The 24,203-nt window shown below is 37.5% G+C and overlaps 1 protein-coding gene across 1 annotated transcript in view; it reads right to left on the reverse strand.

The window, feature by feature from the left end:
- Positions 1 to 24,203, reverse strand: part of LOC118735527 — a gene marked incomplete in the record, with an annotated part of 363,818 nt that overhangs the window by 195,786 nt on the left and 143,829 nt on the right. Inside the window, 1 exon segment of the mRNA XM_036465328.1 lies at positions 19,965 to 22,131. Within this exon segment, the coding sequence (XP_036321221.1) occupies positions 19,965 to 21,423 (1,459 nt within the window).

Here is a 24,203-nt window from a genome sequence, read left to right on the forward strand (position 1 = left end):
CATGAACATGAACACACAATCACATAAAACATAGAGAGAGACACACGCAAACCAATAATCGAATAAACGAAGTTTGTACACGAATGTACATAAACCACATGGACCGTGTGTGGCAGGGGCACTGGGGAGGGCGCGACTTGCATTAATGAGTGAACGCGCCTAAAAAGCTGCTAATAAATATGAATGGTTTAGGAAGAAGCTCACAAGGTGAGTCGTATTTAGTTCTGTTGTTCTAGAGCTAGAGCAGAAGTAATGTTAAAAACGTGAAAATTATTTTACGATGAAGTAAGAGAACAGAAGCAATGGCCCTGAAATGAACAAACCACAAACCATTTCTCAGCGATATATTCCTAAGCCGTTTCGCTATAAGAAAATTAGCTGCTTGAGTTTCTAGTGATACTGACGTGACAAAAAGCTCATTTTAAGCGCCTTTGATGAGTTCGAAGCGTGTGAGTATTCTATGTTTAGCAGGCCGTACTTAAAAGCACGATTTCCCATGGCACTATGAGTATGATAACTGCCAATTTAATTTTTTTTTAAATTGCTAAAAGAAATAACTAAAACTGAGCAATCGTTTGGTCTTTAATAGAAAATAACTTATAGCTTCCCTTATTGAAAATTTATTCAAATAAGTTGCCTTTGCTACTCGCTTTTCAGTCAGTACAAGTTAGAAAGCACAAAGGAAGAAGGCAAAAAAAAACAATAAAAAAAACCAAAGAACTCTAAAACATGCAAATGCTTTGAAAAAATCCTTCCGGTTGCAAAGTGAAAACACCTGTAAAAAATCGTTTCCAATTCAGTTGTGAACGTGCTAACGAAATGAAATCTTATGTCGCTCGTCCCACTAAGTATGCCTTTTGGAGTTGAAGGTGCACTGAGAAAGGCATGTGCTCCAATGTATGAAGGTACTTTTTTGCTGCGGCGTTCAAATAAGTGATGCTAGCACAGTGCAGTAAAAGCGACAGCAGATGTAGATGAGGATTATAACTTCCTTAAAGGTGAATGTAAGTATGTAAATATGTAAGTAAGGTTGAACGAAAAACGAAGTCAGGGAAAAAATATAGCAAAAAAGTTTAGAAAGTTTTGCATTTTCGTTTTTAATTGTATAGGCATGCACTTACGTTTGTAGGTCAATTGGAGTATCACTGACATAGGCAAATTCTGTATGTGAAATATTGTTGGTTTGGATAGGCCAACAGTTTTCTCCGACTTTAACCTGGATCCGGATGGAATCATTGCAATCATGCTACAATGAACAAAAATCACGATAACTCTCTCCCTAACGACTATCTATAGGGCGAGTCTCCTTCTTAGCTATATTTCAAGGAATACCCGCTGAACACTCTCAGGATTAACAACATGTTGAGTACCAGAAGCATCAATGGCGCCTTTGGAACAACACGAACTAAGAAAAATAGCCACATGAGGTACCCCTCAAGGGGGGCTGTATTATCTTTCCTGTTGTGGAACTACATGCTAAATGAATTCCTGCTCCACATATCGAAACCCAATAAGGTCGTTGCATACGTGGATGACTTAGTCACCTTGGGCATGGGGAAATTCGTCTTGACGGTCTTACATATTCTGCAATCTGCAAGTAAAGATCTAGCAGGGTGGGCAGAAGGAAACGGTCGAGGGGTTAATCCTACCAAAACCGATATAATATTTTTCGCGAAGCGATATAAAGTAGACAAATCTCGAACTACGTCCCTTAATGGAGCACAAGTCTTAAATTGCTAAAAGAGGCAAAGTTTTTGGGGGTCATTCTCGACTCTAAGCTTTCCTGGAAAAGGAACCCCGAAGACACCAAATCCTATCTACATAATGAACCTGCAAAAGGTGCAACGGCAAGAACGCCTAAGCACAACAAAGGGCGATTTACTCAACGCCTTAGCTGGCGCTAGAGATACTCCTGGGCATTCCACTTATAGGCCTATACGTTAAAAGTACCGCTGCTAAAAGCGCTCTGACTCAGGGCAATGATCACGCCACACTCCTCGGCAGAGTGGGCGTTAAGTACATCAGCTGTGACTATCAGGTCGCGGAAACTGACTTCAATCGAGACTTTGATTTCTATTTTGCCAACAGAAGTGACTGGGAATTTAATAAATACCCATTTTCACGGACGGTTCAAAAATAGACGTCGAAACAGGATCGGATGTCTTCTCTAAGGAGGTATCTCTGAGAGAGTCTTATAGACTCCCAGATTACTGCAGTAGTTTTAAGGCTTATATATGTGCAATCGACATGGCATCAAAGCTTGTGAGCACGATCGACCTAGCTCCATCTAAACTTGCCATCAAAGCCTTAGTGTCGGCAACGACTTACTCGACGTACATTAAGGTATCCCGAAGAATGAAATGAAATGGAACAGAGATTGGACTAGGGGAGGCGATCCATATCGTAAAACCTCCCCTGCGATTGCTATCTTCAGAAGTTGAACGAATGTCCAGGGCATCCACCAGGGTCCCGTATAACGATCTATGCAGAAGCTGCAGACATAAGAGTAGATAGAATCCGTCCTGCACTTTATTTTCGAGTGTCCAGAACTCCGAGTTTAACGCCTTAAATTTCTTGGGGACCCTTTCTACGAGAGCCTGGATACCTTGGGGAAACCTCCATTGGGGGGACTGCTAGGATTCGCCAAAAATGATTCAATACATGTAAAGACAGGCCTGGCGTAACACCCTGAGTAACGCAAATGCTATTGAAATGAGGAATCAATACAAAGTAAAACAACAACGATAATTAATCGATAAAATATTCAATAAATATATCGATTAATGTAAATATTTAAAACGATATCTGAAACAATTGTACATAACGATGCCCAAAAATGTTTTGATAAGAGTATCGATAACAATACCAATATCGATAACGATAACAGAATCGATACCGACAACAAAGAAAGAAGCAATGAGTACTGCATCAATACGATTATAATCAGAATATACCTTCGCAGTATGGCCTCTAACAATCAGAGAACCGCGGCCTGTTAGGTCTGTAGCTACAGGAAGAATTATTGACTCAACTTGAAATATATCCACAAATGTATGTACCGACTTAGGTATGTACATACATACCCAAAAAGCGAGCAGGGAAAGTAATTTTATTATAAATGGATTTAGCTGAATTCCCTTTCTTTCTAATTGCTCAACTAAAACTTGAAGACCTTGAAAAACATGTTGAAATACGTATGTATGCATGGGTATATGCGCAAACAAGGATACATGCATATCAACGGACATACATATGTATGAATGGGTAAGTATAGTCAACTGGGCTTGTATGTATCTCTATCTATGACCTAAAATTCCAGCTATGCCAAAACTGTTCTCGTAAAAACATAAGTACATATAGATACATATATTTATGTATATACATACGTATAGACGTTCCACAAAACAAATATTTAATACAGCTTAGATTAGCAGCTTTCTCCATACTTTACGCACAATGTTGACGACGAGAACGGCTCCTATTATTGAGTATATAATTTCCGCCTGATTTTCACTTGGCAGCGCAACAAAGGCAGTAAGGAAGTAAGCATAAAGGAAGCAAAAGAGAATCGCTAAAAAAGCGTACCAAAATAATACTAACTCACAAACAAATACACTCTTATTTGCCTACTGCAGAAGAAGAAAAACACACCCATAAAAGAGTAAAGCAAAGCGAAGAAATTGTTGTGAACGCATCATTGAAGTTAAGTACCATCTAATAAAATAAAATTAACAGTAACTTGTTGGCGGAAGAACGTAAAGAAGAAGGCGAAACAGGGCTAAAAGAAAATTTCACGAAGCAGCTAACATGAGGATATATCTACAAAATAAATATATAGATTTGTACAAATATATATTTATGTACATGTACATACATTGTAAGTATTTATTTGCAAATGGATCTCTACTCATTTTTTATATGTAAATATTTTTGAAGTACTAAATATGCAGATTTTACTTTGGAACGATTTTACGTAAAGGCACAACAACGCGTCACTAATAGTTCGCAAGCAAGTACAGCGGAGTCTACTATCTTGGCATGCGAGGTGAGTCTAAGGTGAGGCGTGCCTTGGTGATATTTACTAAATAACCTGCTTCACTTTCAGCACTTCTCTTGTCAATGCGACAAGGACTCGCTGTGACTTGGTGCCTAGCAATTCTGGCGTCTTCATTGCCTTCATCCATGATGCCTGCGATCATGTGCCCTTTTGCAGTGCCGCCACTGGGCATTACCCCATCGCTCGTTGGCACTTATGTAAGTGACCTACGAATCTATCTCGGAATCCGAAATAATAGAAAATGTCTTGCACCATAACGAACTCTTTCTGATCTTCCCTGAAACATGAGGTGATCACACGACAATCGGTACGTCGGACTTTATGAGTGGCGTTATAGAGGTGTGCTCAGACGAAACTCTTGGGCTTACCGCATGTCAACAGCGTATACCCATCCACAGCATTGCCAACAAGGTCTGCACGTTGTGGGTGGGTGGGTCGTGTAGCGGACTACAGAGCCGCTGTAAGCAGTTAAGACTGAGTATGTAGTACCGAAGATCCCTCGGTATCCGAGGCAGTCCGTTCCCAAAGGGATTTTATGAAAAACTTCAGGCTGGTACTCGAAACGAGAGGACATCTTCCCACGGACTCCAAAGATGAGAGGAAATGGATTTAGGAAGAAATTTATGGTGTGATTAATAACTTAAACTAAAAGTGTCTGCCTTTAGATTGGTGAAACTTCCGAAAGCGAAGGATTTGGTACGAAGAAAAACATTCTAAGAAATGTTCGCGTTTTAGACAACCGAAATCGAAACGTTGCGCTTAGCGGATCACACTACTAGCGGACTAAACGCGAGGCATATATGTCAGATATAGGGAGCTGAGGAAGCGAGACGCATTTGCCGTAATAAGAAGAGAGAAGCCGAAATTCGGGAATGCGAAAATGCCCGAAAATTTTACCAGAGAGTTAGACGACTTGCGGTAGGTTTCAAGACCAGTTCGAACTCCTGTTAGAATAACCATGGCGACCTAGAGACTGATATCCAGAGCGTAGTTAAATTAGACTAGATGGAGAAGGACTTGACTTCACTTGGCATTACCAATTGGCGTCTTTTGGCCGAAAAGAGAAACGAATGGCATACTTTTTTGAACTCGATCGAGTTCGCTTAAGTGGTTATAGCGACAAACAAGAAGAAGAAGAAGAAATACAGGGAGGAATAACCTAAAAGTCTTTAGATATCAAAGCATGTCTCTACTGAAATGTCTCAATATGTACATATACCTGCTCTGCACACAAATTCGACCGCCTTTCATCTCTGTTTGATGCCGCAAAATGACTTGCTCCTAATTTGGTTTTGTATCAATTATCATCAGTTTAAATTAGTTACTGTCTCACGAGCTCAAAAAATAAATACATTTATACCGAGGCTACATATTTACCTCTCTATTCGTTATGCATACCTATTCATATATCCTGCTGTTGTTCCGACTAAAAATACTCAAAATGCCAATTAAGGATAATCAACATTGAAATACGATTTTGAGTGCACTCTGCAATTTTGTATTGTGACAGATTTCACTTTGAGTTTTAAGTACCGAAGCAGAATGCAGTTCAATGCATTTTCGGTGTATAGTATGCTATACATTATAAATTGGGATAAATTGGACAGATATTGCGGCTGGACTTGTTAGTATATTTTTTTTTTTAGTATTTACAGATGCATTCTAAAATTAGTAAAATTAGCTAACCAAATACAATTAGCAATGCATGCAAGAAAATGAGCAGCGGGATGGTTGGGCAACGTTGCAGTAGTGAAGTAAACGCAGTGCGGTTCCAGATGTGGTGTGAATGACTAGTCAAACTAAAATTTGCCTTTTGCAAGAGCGGCAGTGGCTGTACGAAGTATTGTATATGTAAGTCACTTGTAATTATAAACAGAATTTACTTAAGTATGCATGTATGTAAGTTGAAGAGAACTGCTGCTCCTCGAGCAGCTTATTATGCTCGAGTGGTCATAAAATTGCTAAGCGGCAGCATATTTGCATAAACATATGCTCATTCAAATCAACGACCAGCAGCAGCTGCCAGCCATGCCTACTCGAGCACTGCCAGCAACAACATACGCACACATGCACATAGTAAATTTTATGGTTTCAAAATTGGTTGAATATTATGGCCATAGTCGTCGATTAAAATTTCCGTATTTGTGTATATGTAGATTTATCAGATTATTGAAATTTATCAAGCTAATGAGTCGGCCGCTGTGGTGCAGTGGTAAGCAGTGCGCGCTTTCACACATCAGCACCTAGGTTCAAGCCCTGGTCAAAGCAACATCCCAAAAAATATAGAAAACGGTTTTTTCTTAACAGCGGTCGTCCCTCGGCAGGCATTGGCAAACCTCCGAATGTATTTCTGCCATGAAAAACAGCTTCTCATAAAAATACAATCGCCGTTCGGAGTCGGCGTAAAACTTTGTGTGACAACATCAACGCGCACGCCACAAGTCGGAGGAGAAGCTCGGCCAAACACTAATATATGTGTAAGCGCCAATCTATTATTATTATTATTATTATTAATGAAATTTTTTTTATATGATATTTATTGAATATCGAAGGCTATCCAGAGAACGAAATTTATCGAGGTGTTGTAATGTATTAAGTTCATGAAATTATCGAGTTGTTTATATTTATTGATTTATCGAAATTTGTGGGTAGCTATCGACTTTTTTAAGTTATCGAAGTTTCATGAATGAATGCAATTATCACTATTTTTCGATTTATTGACTTTAATCGAGTTACCAGAGTGTATCGAGTCATCGAAATTTGTCGACAGATATGGAAATTTATGGAGCTAAATCGAGTTATCGATATACATATTTATATCGAAATATGTAAATCATTAAGCCGTTGAAGTTTGTCCCGTTCTGAAACGCGTGCTTATCTAAATTTATGGATAGTTATCGCTTTTTATAGAGTTATCAATTTTTATAGTTTTCGGAAATCAGTGTTTTTGAAATTCAATATCGACTAACTGAAATGTATCGAGTTATCTAAATTCATACAGTTTTTAAAATTTGTCGAGTTATCGCGAAAAAGAAAGACTTTGTCAAAAGAAATATACTGACTTTGAAGTGCTTTAAGCCAAATGCATTTTAAAGTAGTTAAAATCAAAAGCAGAGTCGGACAATCGACTTGCTGCTTGCACACAAATCAAGCTGAACATTTGAAAGCACATTTTCATATCTGGTTCTAGGTGTGCCTGCTGTTGCTTGTTAGTCTGTAGAAGGTCCGGGTTCGAATCCCAACAGAGACAACATGTGAAAATGATAATAACATTTTTTTTTGTGTCTTGGAAATATGAAAAAGCATCTGTGAAGTGCACAAATCAAACGCAGAGTCGAACAATTGACTGCTTCTTTGACCTAGCTCTTTGACCTAGCGCCATGTTAAGGTCAACAGTTCGTTCCAAGGAAGAAAGTCAGATCTTCAATTAGTTGTGTTGGGTAAAAAACTGGTTGAACATTAATATTTAGACTAGTTTCTTTCCGTACTGGGTTGCATAAATATTTGCATGGCGGATATTACGGATGCATAACGCACACGAGCATACAAGCATACACGCTGGCATTGTTTGCTGCTGCTGCTGTCGCTGTTGTTGTTCTGGCTTGTGAATGCCTACTTGAGGCTGAATGCAGCTTGTTTGGATTTTAGTATGCACTCATGCCAACTAATGCTATGCACACAAGTTGCATGTACATATAAGAGTATGTGTGTGCTCCAACCTATGCATGGAAATCTGTATAATAATGCGACTTGAAAATATTGACTTTGTTTGGCAGCTATAAAATACCAATATCCGTACGACAGGTAATTTATGGCCAACGGCATAGTTAAATAAACTTGCATCCATTTATAAGTAAGTGTATATGTACATATGTAAACGCCGCCTATGGCTGAGTGGTTAGAGGTGCTTACTAACACTCCGCAGCACCCGGGTTCGAACACTGGTCCGAGCAATATCTAAATTTAAAAAAAAAAATTGTCCCACCTCGCCAGGCAATGGCAAACCTCAGAATGCATTTTTGCCACGAAAAAAAAGCTTCCCATAAAATGCATATTCCATTCGAAGGCATTTAAAACTGTTGGTCCCTCAATCTGTGTAACAACAACAAGACGCACACCACAAATTGTAGGGGAAGCGCGGCCAAATACATAGCAAAAGTGTATGCGCCGAAATATTATTATTATTAGATAGATATTATGTATGTATGTATGTATGTAGATACTTATGTACAGCTGCATTAAAATGTGTTTTTGCAACACTCAGGTCAATACACATACATAAATAACCATAATGACTTAAATAATTGTCAAAATAATTCAAAAGACGTAAATACGAGTAGTTCACTAATTTTATAACACAAACATGAACATTAGGATGCATCACTTTCCATATACAAAAAAAAAATAATAATAATTGGTGCTGTTTTCCCATGCGAATTATAAAATCTATTAAATTTTCAAATTTTCGCCAAAATATTTTAGAAAATTACTAAGATTTACATAAGCTCTATTTGAAAATATCTTAAAATTCGAGTTTACTATAAATAAAATAAGTTTTCAAATATTTTTGTTTTTTCTAGAAAAAAACACTTCAAATGATAGAAGAGTTTAAGCTTAGAGAGTCTTCATGAAAATGTTTAACAATGTTATCAACGCACTATGGTTCAAATGCCTGTTTTAAAATTTTTTGTGAAAAATTTTGTTGCAAGTCTTAAAATACTTGGCCGTATTATGGTTGTTGACGTCGACGTCGATGTAATTTTTTTTAGCAAAAAAGAACCCTCGTAAGTCCAACTCCAGCTATGCTGAATAGAGTATTTTTGAGGAAAGTTGTTCTTCACAAAAATACTGTGGTCAGCGTAGCTCAAGTTGGACTTACGGTTACTATTTTTCGATGAAAAAGTTACATCGGCATCGACAACCATAATAGGGCCGATTATTTTATAATTCCGGTGGAAAAACCGCAACTTTTTTTTTGGTGTGGTACCCTAGTTTATGTACAAAGCTATGTTCATACATATATGTATGGGTGTATGTATGGGTGTATGTACATATACCTCCATTCGTAATTTAATGTAAATATAATTTTCTGTTCGTAAATATATTAGCTGGACATTTTGTATGTTCTCTTGTTAAGACAATAATTGGCTACTTGCCTGAGGCAACTTTAAAGTAAAGTTTTTGCTTGTACCTTCGAGTATAGATATTCAATAAATTACAACCATTTGAAGTCTATCATTAATGCAATCAGCATCATGAATTACTGATAGTTTGTCACTTACCTTTGGTAAAGAAACAACGGAAATATTACTGAAATTAATTGATTGCGCAAATTTGTGGCAAAACAATGAGTAAATAAAACGAACCAAATTGTATCCTACCAAATTCCAACAAAGAAATGCACTTGTGTTGTCCATTCTGATTTAACTGGTAAAATTTTCCAGATGCATTCCAGCCTGCCAACATCTCAGGCGCCTCGCAGTAATGTCTTTCGTGTACTGTTTTCTTTCTTCCCCGCATGCCTGTGCCTGATCTTAATGTTACCCTGTATGCAATGAACGAGAAATGTGATCCCATTAAGTACTCGCAAGCGTCCATTTGTTAAAGTGCGCTCTGGGAGAGAGCGTCGAAAGATCATTTGTACTGCACAGACGCGTGTGCGTATCTTGACTGCAAAAAAAAACTGCTGACTATCTTGTTTCGGGCTCTGGCGCAATCGCTCAGCCTCAGTCCGTTATCGAGCTGTTATTTCGCAGATCACTACAACTCTTCGTCGGATTTCTTTCTCTAGACTTCAGCAGGGCTGTAACCGCCACCTCGTAAACTCTTTCTGCTTTCCATTTCCTCATACAACCTACTCCGATGAAGTGCGGCTGATTTGCAGCTATTCAAACTACATGGATGTGTGGTTGTTGTTGAACTTTTTTCGTCAGTGGGACTTTTGAAATCGCCTAGCCTTTGTAATTGCACTCTAAGTGATTACAAGCTAGATCTTTGAAGACGTCGTTCCTCAATTCCTTTAGAGTGTATTTGCAAATCAGCGATAAGTTGATGAATTGCCCTTTCTTTATGGGACAGCGTTAGAAGACATCGCAGGTTTTAATATTTTTCCTGCATCTTACTCTAAACAGAATTTCTTGGTTAAAACCTTTGTCTGCCATGTACGTAAGTGTACTCAAATCTTTTGCGTCCGTTTGCGTTGCGCCCAAAAAACTTTGCCAATTTTATCTCTCTTGTGCAAAAGTTTAGCTAGTTGTTCTCTTCTCACCAGTGGCCTACTGCACTTGGCTTGATTTCGTGAGACCTAAGATATTAATGCCATCTGTAACCGCTAGCAGCATCATGTTTTCTGCTTTCTAATATCAGATTGAAGATGTTACATGAAAGTAAGTTGCCCTGTCTAAAAGCTCGTTGGGTTTCGACTGGCGTAGGGAGCTCCCACCTAATTTGGGCAAAGGTGAAAGTTGTGCTCAACGTCACTAAACATAACCGTATTAGTTTTTCTAGTACGTCAAATTTGTGTATGGCTTCGTAGGAAAAGCTTTTGTTTGTTCTTCCTACAGCGGCTCCAGAATCTACGAAAAGTTAGTGTAGTCTTTTCTAAGAACCGACGTGCCACCTGTATAGCAATAGAAAAGCTTTAAGAAGTGTTTTCTCTATTTTACAAGTTTTTTTTGGACATCGGTTACTAGATTTCCGCCTTCCGCCTTCCGCCTTCCGTCTAGTTCTTATACCTTTTCCTTTGATGCCTAATTTTTTGAATGCGTTCCAGTCTGACAATTTCTCAAGCTCTTGGCATTCTCGTCTTTATGGGCTTTCTATTTAGCCAGAAATGGGAGGCGAGTGAAAAATTTCTTGAGTACCCGTTGTAACTGAAGTTTTCGTCGTGACGCCTGAGGGCCGAAAATTTTGCGACCACTAAGGTAATCACTGTAATTTTTAATTGAAAATTGCTTTATCGCTATTTGGAGTTTATACACGGCATTTGATGCACCTCAAAAAAAAAATCGGATTTAGTATGGACTCTGGTAAATTTCGATCTTATTAATTGGATTTCTTAGAAAGCTTTTAAGTATGCAGCGTTACAGCCCACTCAATTTTAGTGTCACATATTACAAGTTTGAAGTAGCTAGGACTTACCGTTGATTTTTGAATTTTCTTTTTTTGTTGACAGTGTTAGTCATTTTCTTCCATACGAAATATGTTCGATGATATGAAGAAAAAGAGCAACAGTTTCAACAAAAAAAAAAAAATCCAAAAATCAACCGTAAGTCCTAGCTACTTTAAACTTACTTTTTAAAGAAACCCCTAATAGGTTTAAAGGCAGCATCTGCAGCGTGTTATTACTGTTTCAATTAACAACTCAAATTTTGTTATGAAAAACCAAAAAAAATACCACTAAATTTCTTCTTTAAAAAAATGTCCGTTACAGTATTATATTCAGAAAAATTCTTACGTATTTAACTAGCCATCCGAAGCAGATTCCATTTAGTTTTGTTGGATTTCCTTTACCCAAAGTACCAGTTTATAACCTTTCCCTTTGAATCTACTACATTCCTACTGAAAATAAAGAGGGGACTTGGGGTACAGGCCAACTTGCGAGACGTATGCAGAGCTCATCCTTTTCTACTGGCGTTTCATAGAGTTGATCTTTAATCAACTTCTTCTGGGTTGGGGTAGGCTAATACTGTTGAACTTATGCGAATTAGTATGAAAATATGTGTTAGTATATTCATTCATTGTTTAGCCACTTCTTCGCATACTGAAACTGCAATATAATTCTCGCGATTTGCTCGCAAATGTCCTCCACGGTGGAGTACGGTCGAAGTTTGCCTGGTAGGGAAATAAATATTTCTCACAGAGTTTACTTTACCGCAAGAAATTATTTATAGGCTCGGAAAAATGAAAAACCTTCACGTCTTTTTTCGCTATCCTTTAAATATGTTTTAAAAAATATAATAAATAACATTTTTGTGCTAATAACCACGCTCAGTCACGTACTTTCTTTGAAAAGCAAAAACCGCTGACCTTAATTTCAGAATACTTTTGAAAATTAATTATACAGCAACAGCAAAAAGTTTCTGTTTGCAGGCTCTTCAAGAATTCGAGGAAACTCCCCAATTGGGTGACAGCCTAAATAAAGCAAGAAATAAACAATATGTATGCCCCACTTCTTTGGCCACCTTAAACAGGCGACGTCAGTATTCAAGTATTCAAAATCAAAGTGACGCCACTTTCCAGCTTTCAAACCCCGCATGCCCTCCACTAAAGCTAATTTGTATGTATTTGTAAATGTATTTTGTCTTTGCTTTTCTTTTCAATTAATCCTACACTTCAATATCTATCTTTGGTGTAGAAGCTTTGAATAATTGCAAACAAAAAAAAAATGCGTTTGCGCTAAAATTAAGCTTGGCCAGCATGAATAATTTCCCCCTCCAATTTAACGGCCTTTCGCTTTGCATTTTCAACACTAAAAAAAAAAAAATAAATAATTTGCTTGAAAAATTAGGTTAAGCAATTATTTATTTACGTACACACATACATACATACATATCTACGATGCAAGCATAATCTCAGCGCGAAGTGCAGAGCGTACACAGAGCTACAATGACGCCTTCATTTATTATGAAGAACATGTACATATGTATATATCTATGCATGTGTATGCATATAAAGCTGCCAGCTTGTCTCTGTCTGCATTTGTTTTTGTGTCATATCCGAAAAATTATTTAAGCCTTATATTTACCAATCGAAATAAGCCAAGTAAAGCAAAAACCAAGAAAAAAAATTGCATGAAAACGCCAGCGCTGTAAATTTTCGCTCCGTATAACCACTTAAGCATCTAAGCTGCCGAATGACCAATGGCAACTCAACGCAATTCATTACTGACCCAATGACCGCGCTTTACCCATTGCCACAGCCAGTCGTCGCCCAGCCCAAACTGTCGGTGGGATTAGACCGAAATGAAGTTCGGTGCGGTTTTCCGCATTGCGGTTTTACTTTGCTGTTTGGAAATTTATCGTTGCGCTTAATTGGCGAAAGTGGAGCAGAGACATATTTGTGTTGGCTTTTTTTTGCAAAATTTAATTGAAAGCAATAATATATGAGGATAAATATTATAATTTTAGTTCACGGCAGTGTTGTTTGCCAAATATTAAGTGTGATTGGGCCAATAAAAATAAACAGCCATCAAGGTAGGTAGGAGAAAGAATTTTTGCCCTTGCCTGGAATGACTTCTGCTTGCTCTCTTTTCTAACGAGCGATCGCGTAAGAATAGATTTAATAATAAAATCGCTTAGTATTAGCAGATGCTCCCGTATAGTGTTTATGAGAAGTTACTTGCATATAACGAAAAGGACAGGCGTTGTATTGATGATGAACAGGGCCGATAAAAAATTTGCAAAACTGTTAGTAATTATACTCATCTTAGCTCTGTGCTAAATGTTTGATGTAAAAATCGGATCATTTCGGTGCGGGATGCTGGGATCACCTTCGTTAAGCTGCTCTACTTCTAAGCTACTCTACTTCTCAGGTGAAACTACCACACGTACATACATATAACTAAAGTATAAAGAGGCAATGAGGTCATCAAATCTATATACATACCTACATCAGCGCTTCGGGCAAAAAAATATCTTTGTGGGCAACATGCAAAGCTATTGGCCGACTGTTTTTCTCCCATCAAGTTATTGAAATTTATCAAGTTATCGATATTTATTAAATTATCATTACTTATAGAGTTATCGATTCTTTGAACTTATCGAATTATCGATATTTATTAATTTACTGAAAATTGTGGATTCATCGAAACGAAGTTTTTGAAATTTTCAAAATATATTGAGTTATCGAAATTTCAAGGTTGTATAAGTTTATCGAGTTATCGCTCCTTATCCAATTATGTCATGCCACCAGAAAAATTGGTCGATAGCTATTGAAAAATATGTAGCTAAAAAAATTAACCGAGTTATCAAAATTTATAGAGGTATCCAAAGTTTATCGAGTTATCGATTTATACCGAGATATATACATTTTGGAGTTGTCCAAATTTCTTAAACCCTAGAAACACACAGTTATCGAAATTTATCGAAATTAGTCGAGATATCGAATCCATTGAATTATCGATATGTATCAAAGTATCGAAAATGTAGAATGTATCGGGTATATTCCCAGTCCTGCCAAAGTGCTCCAAAGTAAGATATCAAAAAATTAAGCCACGTTTTAGTTCCAAAGCAGGGGATTTTCCGGAAGGTAATTTAGTACATTATAAGTAAAACAATGCGCCGAGTTAGAAAACCTCTCCAAGGGTCTTAAAAAACTATAAGAACGGTCGAATTTTGACAATAACTGACACTCTTAGTGTAGATATAAAAGCACTGAAAGGCAAATAACAGCGAATTCACTAGAAAAAATATCAAGCAAATGTGATTTTAGACCACTTATCCACTGCTGAGTGGAAGATCGACCTATCTCGGCAGCCAGTTCGAAAACGCTCTATCTCAAAAAGCGTTTCATGAACGCCCTATTTCAGAATTCTATTGAAAAATACCCTATCTCAAAATGTGGCTGAAGAACGCCGTAACTCACTTCAAAATATATAGAAAATGTGCTGAGACAGGGGGAATCGACAGCACAGACAGGGCATTTTTGAAACGAATTCTGAAATGGGCGTTTTTGAAAAGTTTTTTAGATCGGGCATTTTCGAACTGGCTGCCGAGATAGGTCTATGTTTCACTCAGCAGTCGATATGCTTTGATTATTTACATACATAGACCGAGTTCAAATTAGAGAGCATTTCTTTCGCTAACTTTTTTTTTAATTTTCATAAAAAAGTTTCGTGTGCGCCCTTGAATGGCCAGGTTAATCTGAGCTTCATTTCAGGCAGCAGGTAATTAACATTAAATTTGCAGCGGTCATCTAATGGCAAACTATTTTCAAACTTACATAAAACACTTACATATATAAGAAGATAGATATGTGTGTGTACTATAAAAACTTACATTTCCTCTCTTCATGCTCACCACCTTCACAGGATGGATGACCTTTACTTCTCAGCAAAAAATTAATTATTTAATATTTCTATCTTAGATGACACTTAAGTGACTTTAACCCAAATCTCTTGCCATGCTTGCATTTGAAAATGTCAGTCAAAGCCAACAAAATAAGTACCACATAAAATGCTAGTCATCAAAAGCTGATGCATAAATTCGATTTCCGTCAACATCTTCAGCCGCTTTGTTTTGCCATCCAAGCAGCTTACCCACACTAAAAGCCACTCTACTCCGCTGCACTCACTCACTCACTCAGCTAACTCACCTCAACCCATGTATTCCTTCGTATCTTTTGACACAATGCAAATTCTCGTATTGAATTAAAAATTGAAGAGACTTTTAAAGCAAATCTTATAAGTTGTAGAACTTGAGTTGCACTTGGTGGCGCTTGAGTGCACTTCAGGGTAATTTACGTGTGGCGGCGCCGCACAGAGCGTACACAGCACAAAAGCGAGACACTTAACAAGCGGAAAGGAAGAATATGACAAAGAAGGCATGGCACGTTCAACCAAAGAAAATAAAGATGGAAAATTTGTGGTGGCTCACTGTTGGAGGTGAAAAGGGCAGCCGAATGCGTATGCGGCGGTAGATATGTATAGGTATATGTTGTTGGGCAATAAAAGGTGCCTAGACAATGAGTGCTACAGCAACGACACCCTTGTATAATAAACACTGGTAGTGCATGATTTTTTTTTTTTTTTTTTAATTTCTTGTTTTGTTATTTTACATGCGATGCAGCTATAAAGTAAGGGAGCAACAAGTGCGAAGGAAAAGTGTAAGAAAAAATCACAAAATGTCACGCCAAAGCAAGCTGTCGCTTTTGTGAGATGGGGGCGAAAAAGTTTATACAACTACAAAAATTGCAATTTCGGTTTGTCACTTAGAGACACCACGAATGAGTTGCGTATGTTTTACTTAAGCTGAAGTGGTTGCATCTATTCGGTCGGTTGGCGCGCACTTGCCGTTGGTCGTGTCAACTTTTAGGCGCATGACTGCATCAAAATGCAACTTTTGCAATTTAGCTATACTTGTATGTGTGACTTTGCGCCACATACTTAGGAAGAGCTGATATTTTTACTTACCATTAAAAAAGTTTTCCATTTGGTTCTATACGCAACTTTCGCAAGTATGTGAATGCATTTATGAGTTGGCTTCCGTATGCCGGCAATGCGCAACGACTTGGCATTTGAGTCATCTATGTGCAAGTCTGATGATGGACTGACACGCGTCACAATGCAATGCCATGCAACATTGCACTTATAATGGATGGCATTTGCATTAGTTGGCTTGAAATACAAGTGGTGTAGAATGATGAATTTGCAAGTAAGAAGAAATGACTCACAATGAGTAAAATTTGTTAGACAATCAGCTGGGCAAGTCAGTCATCAAACGCTTTTTCAACTCTTCGGTGCCCCTTTGGTGAACGATTACTCATCCATCGGGATGTCTGAGAGACTAGGCGAACTAATTCGAAGTATGAAGGTTAGCTTTTTCTCTACTTACATTTATTCAAGTTTTAGCTCGTTGGTGGAACAAGATCAGTTCAACAGGTATAAGCTCTGTGAAGGAGTCGGTGAAGGCATGTGATGATGCAGCTTGCAGTGTACCTCAAGTGGATATAGTTTTGCGATAGTGAGCCCTAGGCAAAGTTGGCTTTCGCGAAAGCAGCTGTGCAATTCAATGCATTACATTGATAAGTGGGACAAGCATCTACTCGGTAAGCCTAGCGCCAATCCTGGACCTGGGGTCACGCGCAGTGGAGTCTAAACGAGTCGGAGGCTCGTCAGTCCGGGAGCTACGCAGCCACTATGATATTTCTCAAAAATACGTTAATATGACTGGTCTTAAAAGAGTAAAAGGTGGTTTCAATGAGGAAATAAACTTTATCTACCTGCGTGTTACTCTTGGAAAGTAAAATCCTCAAGATCCTGCTTCCATGGTGTTTTTTTAGTATTAACCCCTCCTAAACAGCTATAAAATATATAAAATTCTGGTTGGGCTCGTGGTAAATGTCGTTACCGTGGCGAATGACGTGAAAATTTCAAAAGAGACGAACGCAGTAATTCTGTACAAGCGTCTAGCAGACAAGTCTTGAGAGTGCAGTCATAGGATTCCTAGACATTACTACCAACGGTATGGTAGCTTGGGTTTCGAGAGTTACCAAAGCCACAAGGATACAGGTACGCACCAATAGGACAATGCCAGACGGCATAGCTGCAGGAAATTAAGTCCATACGTCGCACGATAGACCAGGTTGACAAGCGTATTCACTTAAACTTTGCTTGAAAATGTTTTACCAATGGAACGATCTCATCCCCTAGGAGCGTGGAAAATCTAGAATCACAGATTTCACATGACCTCTTCCCGCAAAGCTGATACGAGAAAAGTAATTGTTTTCGGGAACATGTAGCTCTAAAACTCCAAATGGGGCGTAGGCCTGCGTAATTGTTCTGTATGCAAGGATTATCTAACGTAGAAATGATCATATTGGAGACCTTTGGAAAGCTAAATGTGTCTGAAAACACAGCCTAATCTAACTATTATGGCCACTAGCTCACTAGAGATAAAAGCTTTGTTAGATGGGCGGCAGCTTTAACTCCCAGAGGTCCTGAATCATTCTTTAGGTAACACTGTAGGGAAAATCTCAAGTTTTGAAATTACAAAATCAACAACGTCGAAACACGTAAACTTAATATTGGGTCGTAGATAATGGATCTCTATACTATTTCTCCAGATCAGGTAATTTTCCTAAGACATTTTCAAGTTAATGAAAAACGCAAACTTAAAATGAATATATCTTTGGAAAATGGCCAGATTTAGCAAACCGGCAAACAGATTTGTAATCTACGTGCGTTCATCGAGTGTAATCGGTATAAGAATATGTCGGTGGCATAAAATAATAAGCCCTTGCCAAGCTAAGAGCTTATTGGGCGGACTAACCTGAAAACATCCAAGCTCCTTATTAACCTCCCAAAAGAGAATGTCCTAACTATTAGAGGCATATTTTCAGGACAAAGAAGATTGAGAAGCTATTTGCACGAGCTAAGAATTTGGTAAAATGGCCTCTTGCGCTTATTCAACTGAGCAAAAGAAACTCCATTGCTCCCTATTTTTGATTCTGATGCCATTGCAAGCATATGTGTTTAGGTTCCCTGTAGCTAAAAAGCGAACATATGTAGTATACTCTGCCTGATCTAAAAATCTTTTACGTTTTCTGAATTAGGTAGTATAAATAGAAGGCGTCAATATAGCGTTTTAGGTGCATAAGGCTGTAATTCTCGACTTTGGTGTACTTTTTTGGCCCGACACTGTCTGATGGGGATGCATGCGATGACACTAAAAATCAGACCTCATCGTCACTGTCGTAGCTGAAGTCGGAACATCTCGGCTCACCCTTCCCAAGCATACTCATATATGGGGATGATATAGGTTTTGGGTTAACAGTTATCGGTAAAAAAATATATTAACATCACAAAGGTCAACTTAGTTACGCTATAAATTCGCTACAGTAACCACTAAAACCCAACATAACCGATACACATTAGCACACTATCTATTCAGAGCCAAGTCTTGAGAGTCACACTTACTGTTAAGCTAAACTGGTCATTGAAAAGAAGAAACCGGCAAATTGATTTTACTAGAAGTTTTTTCATGACGGAAATACACGCGGATATTAAACATTTCCTGCAGAGGGGCGACCACTGTTTCTTGGAGATCGAGGAACTACGGATTGGTGGTACGCACCTCTAAACACTGAGCCATAACGGCGGCTCATTGTGACATACATACAAATATTTGCCACAAGGTGAAAGGTAAGAATCGGATTCCACTGATGTGCAAGGTTATGATGCACCCGAAAACGGTCCTTTGGCGGACCGCACGGTACCTTTTTATTTTTTTACACCCATAAATATATTATATATAGATATTAAAGAAAAATTAATATGGTGGTCTTTATTATAGCAACAGAAGCCAAATCAACAATTTTTAGAATTTTTGTCTGTCTGTCTGCCCGTTGTACGTTTGTCTTCATGTTTGTACGCGCTTAGCTCGACAAATAATGCTTGAAAGCAATTGCAGCGATGCATTGCTAAAGGTCCAACTTAAAATATAGAAAAATCATAATGAGAGAGTTGCCACCTGTATGAAAATTGCAATTTAAGTACATTGCTAAGATAAAATAACTATTGCAATATGGCCGTCAAAAGAAAGAAGTTACAGAAGGCTTACAGTCGAAAATATTTTTAGGGTAGGTTGCCACGTATTTGAAAATTATAATTTAGTTTAATAAATAGGATAAGTTAAATATTGCAATACGTGTATCAAACTAAAGAGATTTTATAAAGTTTACTGCCAAAAATATTTTTGATGAGTGTTGCCAACTGTTTGAAATTTTTTAGCAAATTTTTAAATTGATAAAATTAAATAAATATTACAACGCGGGTATCAAACAAATGAGGTTTAAATAAATTTACTGTCGAAAATATTTTTGTAGCTGATTGCCACCTATTTAAAACTTGTATTTAGTTAAAGTGATGAGATAAGGTAAATACTGAATTAATACTCCTTTTCAGAATGCGTACTTTATGTAGAATTGAGTTATAAGATTACAAGTTTAATTTCCAGAACTAAATACCTTCGAAAATATACATATTAGCTAACACCCTTATTCATAAAAAACAAAGTATGTTTCATAAATCGAAAATTAGTTTTAAAATATCACTTCAAAAAGCTTTTCAAATGTACATACTTTATTTTTTAGCAACACAAAAATATGTTTAAGGCGCAGTGAAGCACGCCGGGTATTTGCTAGTTTTCTTATGCAAAATCAAAGTAAACAAATATTTTCCAGTACTCACCTCTAGCAGTTAAATTCACATATATCCATAGAAAAATCCATGAGTATTTTGTGGCTGTGAATGTTGTTGGTGTTGTGCTGGCGATCAGTGTTGTCAATGTGGTTAAAAATAGGCGCAGTGTAGTTGCGGCATAAAAGGCCGACAGTCGTATGGCAGGCGATGCAGCGTCGAAGGCTGCCGCTGCTGTTGGTGAATAAGATGTTGATGACATTGCTGATTTAGCTGTTGTGCATGTGTTTATTGTCGCCATTTTATTGCTACTTCTTGAGTGATGTTGCACACCAGTTGTATTGCCATTGCAACAGCTGCTATTGCTGCGTTCATGACAATCGACGACGACGACGACGACGTGGTGCTTTGGAAGTGTTTTGGTAGCTGGCAATTTATGTGCGTGCGTTCCTGTTGTGTATGGCATTGGTGATGATATTGCTGCTATTGTTGACACGTCGACAAGCGTGTCATGCTGTGTTGTTGCTGCGGTTGTTGGTGTGCAAGTTGTTGCTGGTTGTGCGTGTGAGACAATTGCACTTTTATGAGTTTCGTGTGCATTAAATGCGACTACTGTTGCGGATTTAGCGGTTGTATGTACTACGGCTAGTTGCTCGCCAAATGTCGCTATTGTGTTGTGATTGCGTTCTTCTTCTTCTTCGTCTTCCTCTTCTTTTTCTTCATGTAGCTGTCTCTTTCTGTGCGCTTTTCTTTTTCGACGCCGTCGCAAGCGTCTTTTTTTGCGTTTGCACAGTCTTTCAATTGATTGCGGTCTTCTACGATAGCTGCCATTTGTTTCATTAGTATTGCTTCTGATTATGTAACTGTTGAACTTTTCGCTCCAGTCGCAACTGGCGTATCTGCTTCTGCTGTTTCCGCTGCTTTTGCTGTACCTAAACGGCTTTAAGTCCGCCTGCAATTCATATTCCCTAACTGCGGCGCTTTGACTTTCACTACTCCTACAACGTGGCGCTGGTGCCAAAGCTATACTGCCACAACGTCTTAAGCTGACTTCACTCTTGCTGTAATTGACACCACAATATCGCTTGATTTCACGACTATCTTCCTGGCCTACGGAGCTGAGTTGATTTTCTGAAGTGCATCTATAGCTTATTGCTTGTTCGCGTGCGCTTTCTTTAACTTGCAAGCTTTGTAAGCTTTTTATACTGTGAAAGCTATCGAATCGCCTGTTACCATTAAAGCTTTTACTTTGCGGAATCAGCAGCATTTGCCAGTAGGCGCTTAGCGCTTGACACTTGCGTGCATTTGACGTAGGCGTGGTTGCTTTAAAGCTGAGCTTATTGCTTTTTCTTCGAGTTTTGCGTAAAAAATGCAAATAAGTGGTATTGCGTTTGTCACTGCCATTTATAGTTGCAGCGTAGTTGCACTTTTGCCTTTGTGAGCTCACTTTAGCTACGTTTGTTTCTGCGTCATGGCGACTGTGTTCGTCTTCGTCGTCGATTGGAACCATTTTCGCGCATTTGCGTTTACTTTTCACTGCTTTTCGTAAAAAGCTTTAACCTCAAGTTAAAGTGTTTAACAGAGCTTTCACTCCTCAGTTAAGCGGCAGTGCTTTAAAGTGCTTTCAAAATGTAGTGTCACTCACAAATTATGCTCTAAAGCTTTATACAGCCTTATCTGCGCTAGGCTTTTCAGCCATTTGGAAAGTATTTTTCTAGTTTTTCTCTTTTTTAATATATTTTCTTAAATTTTCTACGTAATATGGCGAGTTTCGTATTCTCTTTTGAACTACTCTGCATTCAGCCGTTGTTTTCAAATTTTTTTGTCAGTTTTGCATACTTAGATTTATCTTTTAATTTTGTCATTTATATTTTAAGTTTCTTGTTTTAGCTTTAGTTACAACCCAAGAGTTTTATGCTGCCCCTCTAATTTCCACTGGCTTCAGTTGGTTTATTTCTGTTTATTTTCAATTTATTTATAACTAATTTGTATAACTAATTTGTGCTGTTGCGTGTTAGGGCTATTTTTTTTTTATTATTAGCCGTTAAATTATCATCAATCTTTCACTTGACCTTCACTATCGAATATGATTTGACGAATATTTACGATGTGCTTAAGTATTACTTACTTTCTATTTTTCTTTGAGGATCATTATTTGTGTAGTTATTGATTAATTATGGCAGTGATCTGTACCATGATGAACTGCAATGGGCGTCAACTGTAAAGCAAAAGAAAATACTGAAATTAGTTTGGTTTTCTTTCGTGACACTATTGGTTACATAGATAAGATCACTTAAAGATTCACAATGCAATTAATAGGGTAAATCTGACTAAGATACCACAAAAGTCTTTCGTGAGACAAATGAAATACAGATAGCAAAATAGTTCCAAAGACTTTTGTTATTCTAGTGCAAAAGTCTTAAAGTAGATATGTTCATATATAAATATAATCTCAATCAAAGCTCGATTTTTAATCACTCCACTAAACCTAGTATGAAGAAAGCTCTCCCGTTCTCTGCTCGTAGTGAGAAGTTATTTTGAGAGCAATCACTGTATGTATGTACATAAGGGTGGTCCAAAAATGCATGAGAAGAATTACAGTCGGAATTATTGTGCTCTCACCTGGGGGGATTGATCTATACCGAAAAAAAACACCAATATTTTTTTTTTTTTTGAAATCGAAAAAGAAAAGAACCAGAGTTTTCCGATCGAAAAATATTGATTTTCAAGAATTCCATACCATTTCTAGGAATAGTTAAAAACAACTATCCACATAAGATACATGGAAAACTTTCGAGCGCTTTGAGCGACCTCTAAATATTTTTTGATTTCAAAATAAAAAAATAAGAGTATATTTTTTCGACATAGAGCAATCTTAGGGTGTGAGAGCTGCAATAGTGAGCGGGTGTTCCTTTCGAGTTCGAAATATCATGCAGCGGGTTATTATTTTTTGTATTAACTTAAATTAAATTATGATATTTCAATATCTTAAATAGGAAAATATATATTGTTTTAATTTCCTTAAATTTTTGGAAACTTACCTTATTTAATTTTTTTTTTTAATTTTATTCTTTTCAAAATATATACATTTCTTATTCTATAAATTTTTGGAAACGGATTTAATTTTTTCTATTTAAAAAAAATATTTTTCTGTTTTTTCAATTATTTAAAAATAAATTTCTTTGGATTTAACATTTATTGTTTCAAAAAAGGAATACATTTTAATTATTTCGTTTAATTTTAGGATCTTATTTTATATTCAACAATTTTTATTGAGCTTGAGACCGTTCTTAATGAAAAACTACAAAAAGCAACAACAATTTGAAAAAATTGTAGAAGTGATAACTATTTCGGAAATCACCACATTTCCTCATCAGACTTCATCAGCGGGATTCGCTGGGGTCGTATTCATCTCGACATAACACCGGACCCTTGTTCCATATGCTGGCTAGTATGCGACTCCTTGGGAGCGGAAAATATAGTGAGTTACTTTCTTCGCAACTGCGCCGCATTAACCTAAAACATTCCCTCATTTATCAAACATTTCCTTGATTTGAGCTATGGTTTTCATTATCAACGCAAGCTGGAGTCATTGAACTTTCAATTTGGCGCTCAACTTACAGTATTTTCATATAATAAACTTGTTTATCGCCTGGGTAAGCTATCTACTTGCACTTAAAATACATACTTATTTGCATATAACATGCCTGCATTTAATATTCAAAACACAAAACACATACATCACCGGTGTATATGCCACAAATGACGGTAGCCATTAGTCGTACCACCTACGCTTGTAGAATGTCGTAGCGAGACGAATTTGTCAATGCAAATGAGCGGTTACGCATGTCAGCATTATAATACAACTACGAGAATTTTCTAAGTTTATTGAACCTACATATAAGAGCAGCAGCGAGGTAGGCGTTGTTGATGGCTGGCCTCTACCTTTAACCATCAAAGCTGTAGTGGTTTCAGTTTCGTGCAGCAAAAATTTAGCCTTCACCGATATGTTTAAGTGAACACCATGAAGTATGTTTTATTTAAATGCCGATAAACAGCAGAACTCATGTTGAAATAAGTATGCCGTTCACCCACTAAGATACCACATTTACTTGGAACTATTTGAATTACTAGCATTGCAAGGGCATACACAATAGTCTTACGGGACATGGCAGGAAAGTCTTTAAACTGAGTAGCAGCGTGTGACTGTATGTATGTATGTATGTATGTATGCTTGAGACTGCAGCAAATGGGCATATCAAAAAGACTACAAACAGAGGTAGGCACTAA

Source organism: Rhagoletis pomonella, unplaced genomic scaffold (assembly GCF_013731165.1).
Source record: "Rhagoletis pomonella isolate Grant_MI unplaced genomic scaffold, Rhpom_1.0 Rhpom_scaffold_00003, whole genome shotgun sequence".
Classification (NCBI taxonomy): Eukaryota; Metazoa; Arthropoda; class Insecta; order Diptera; family Tephritidae; genus Rhagoletis; species Rhagoletis pomonella.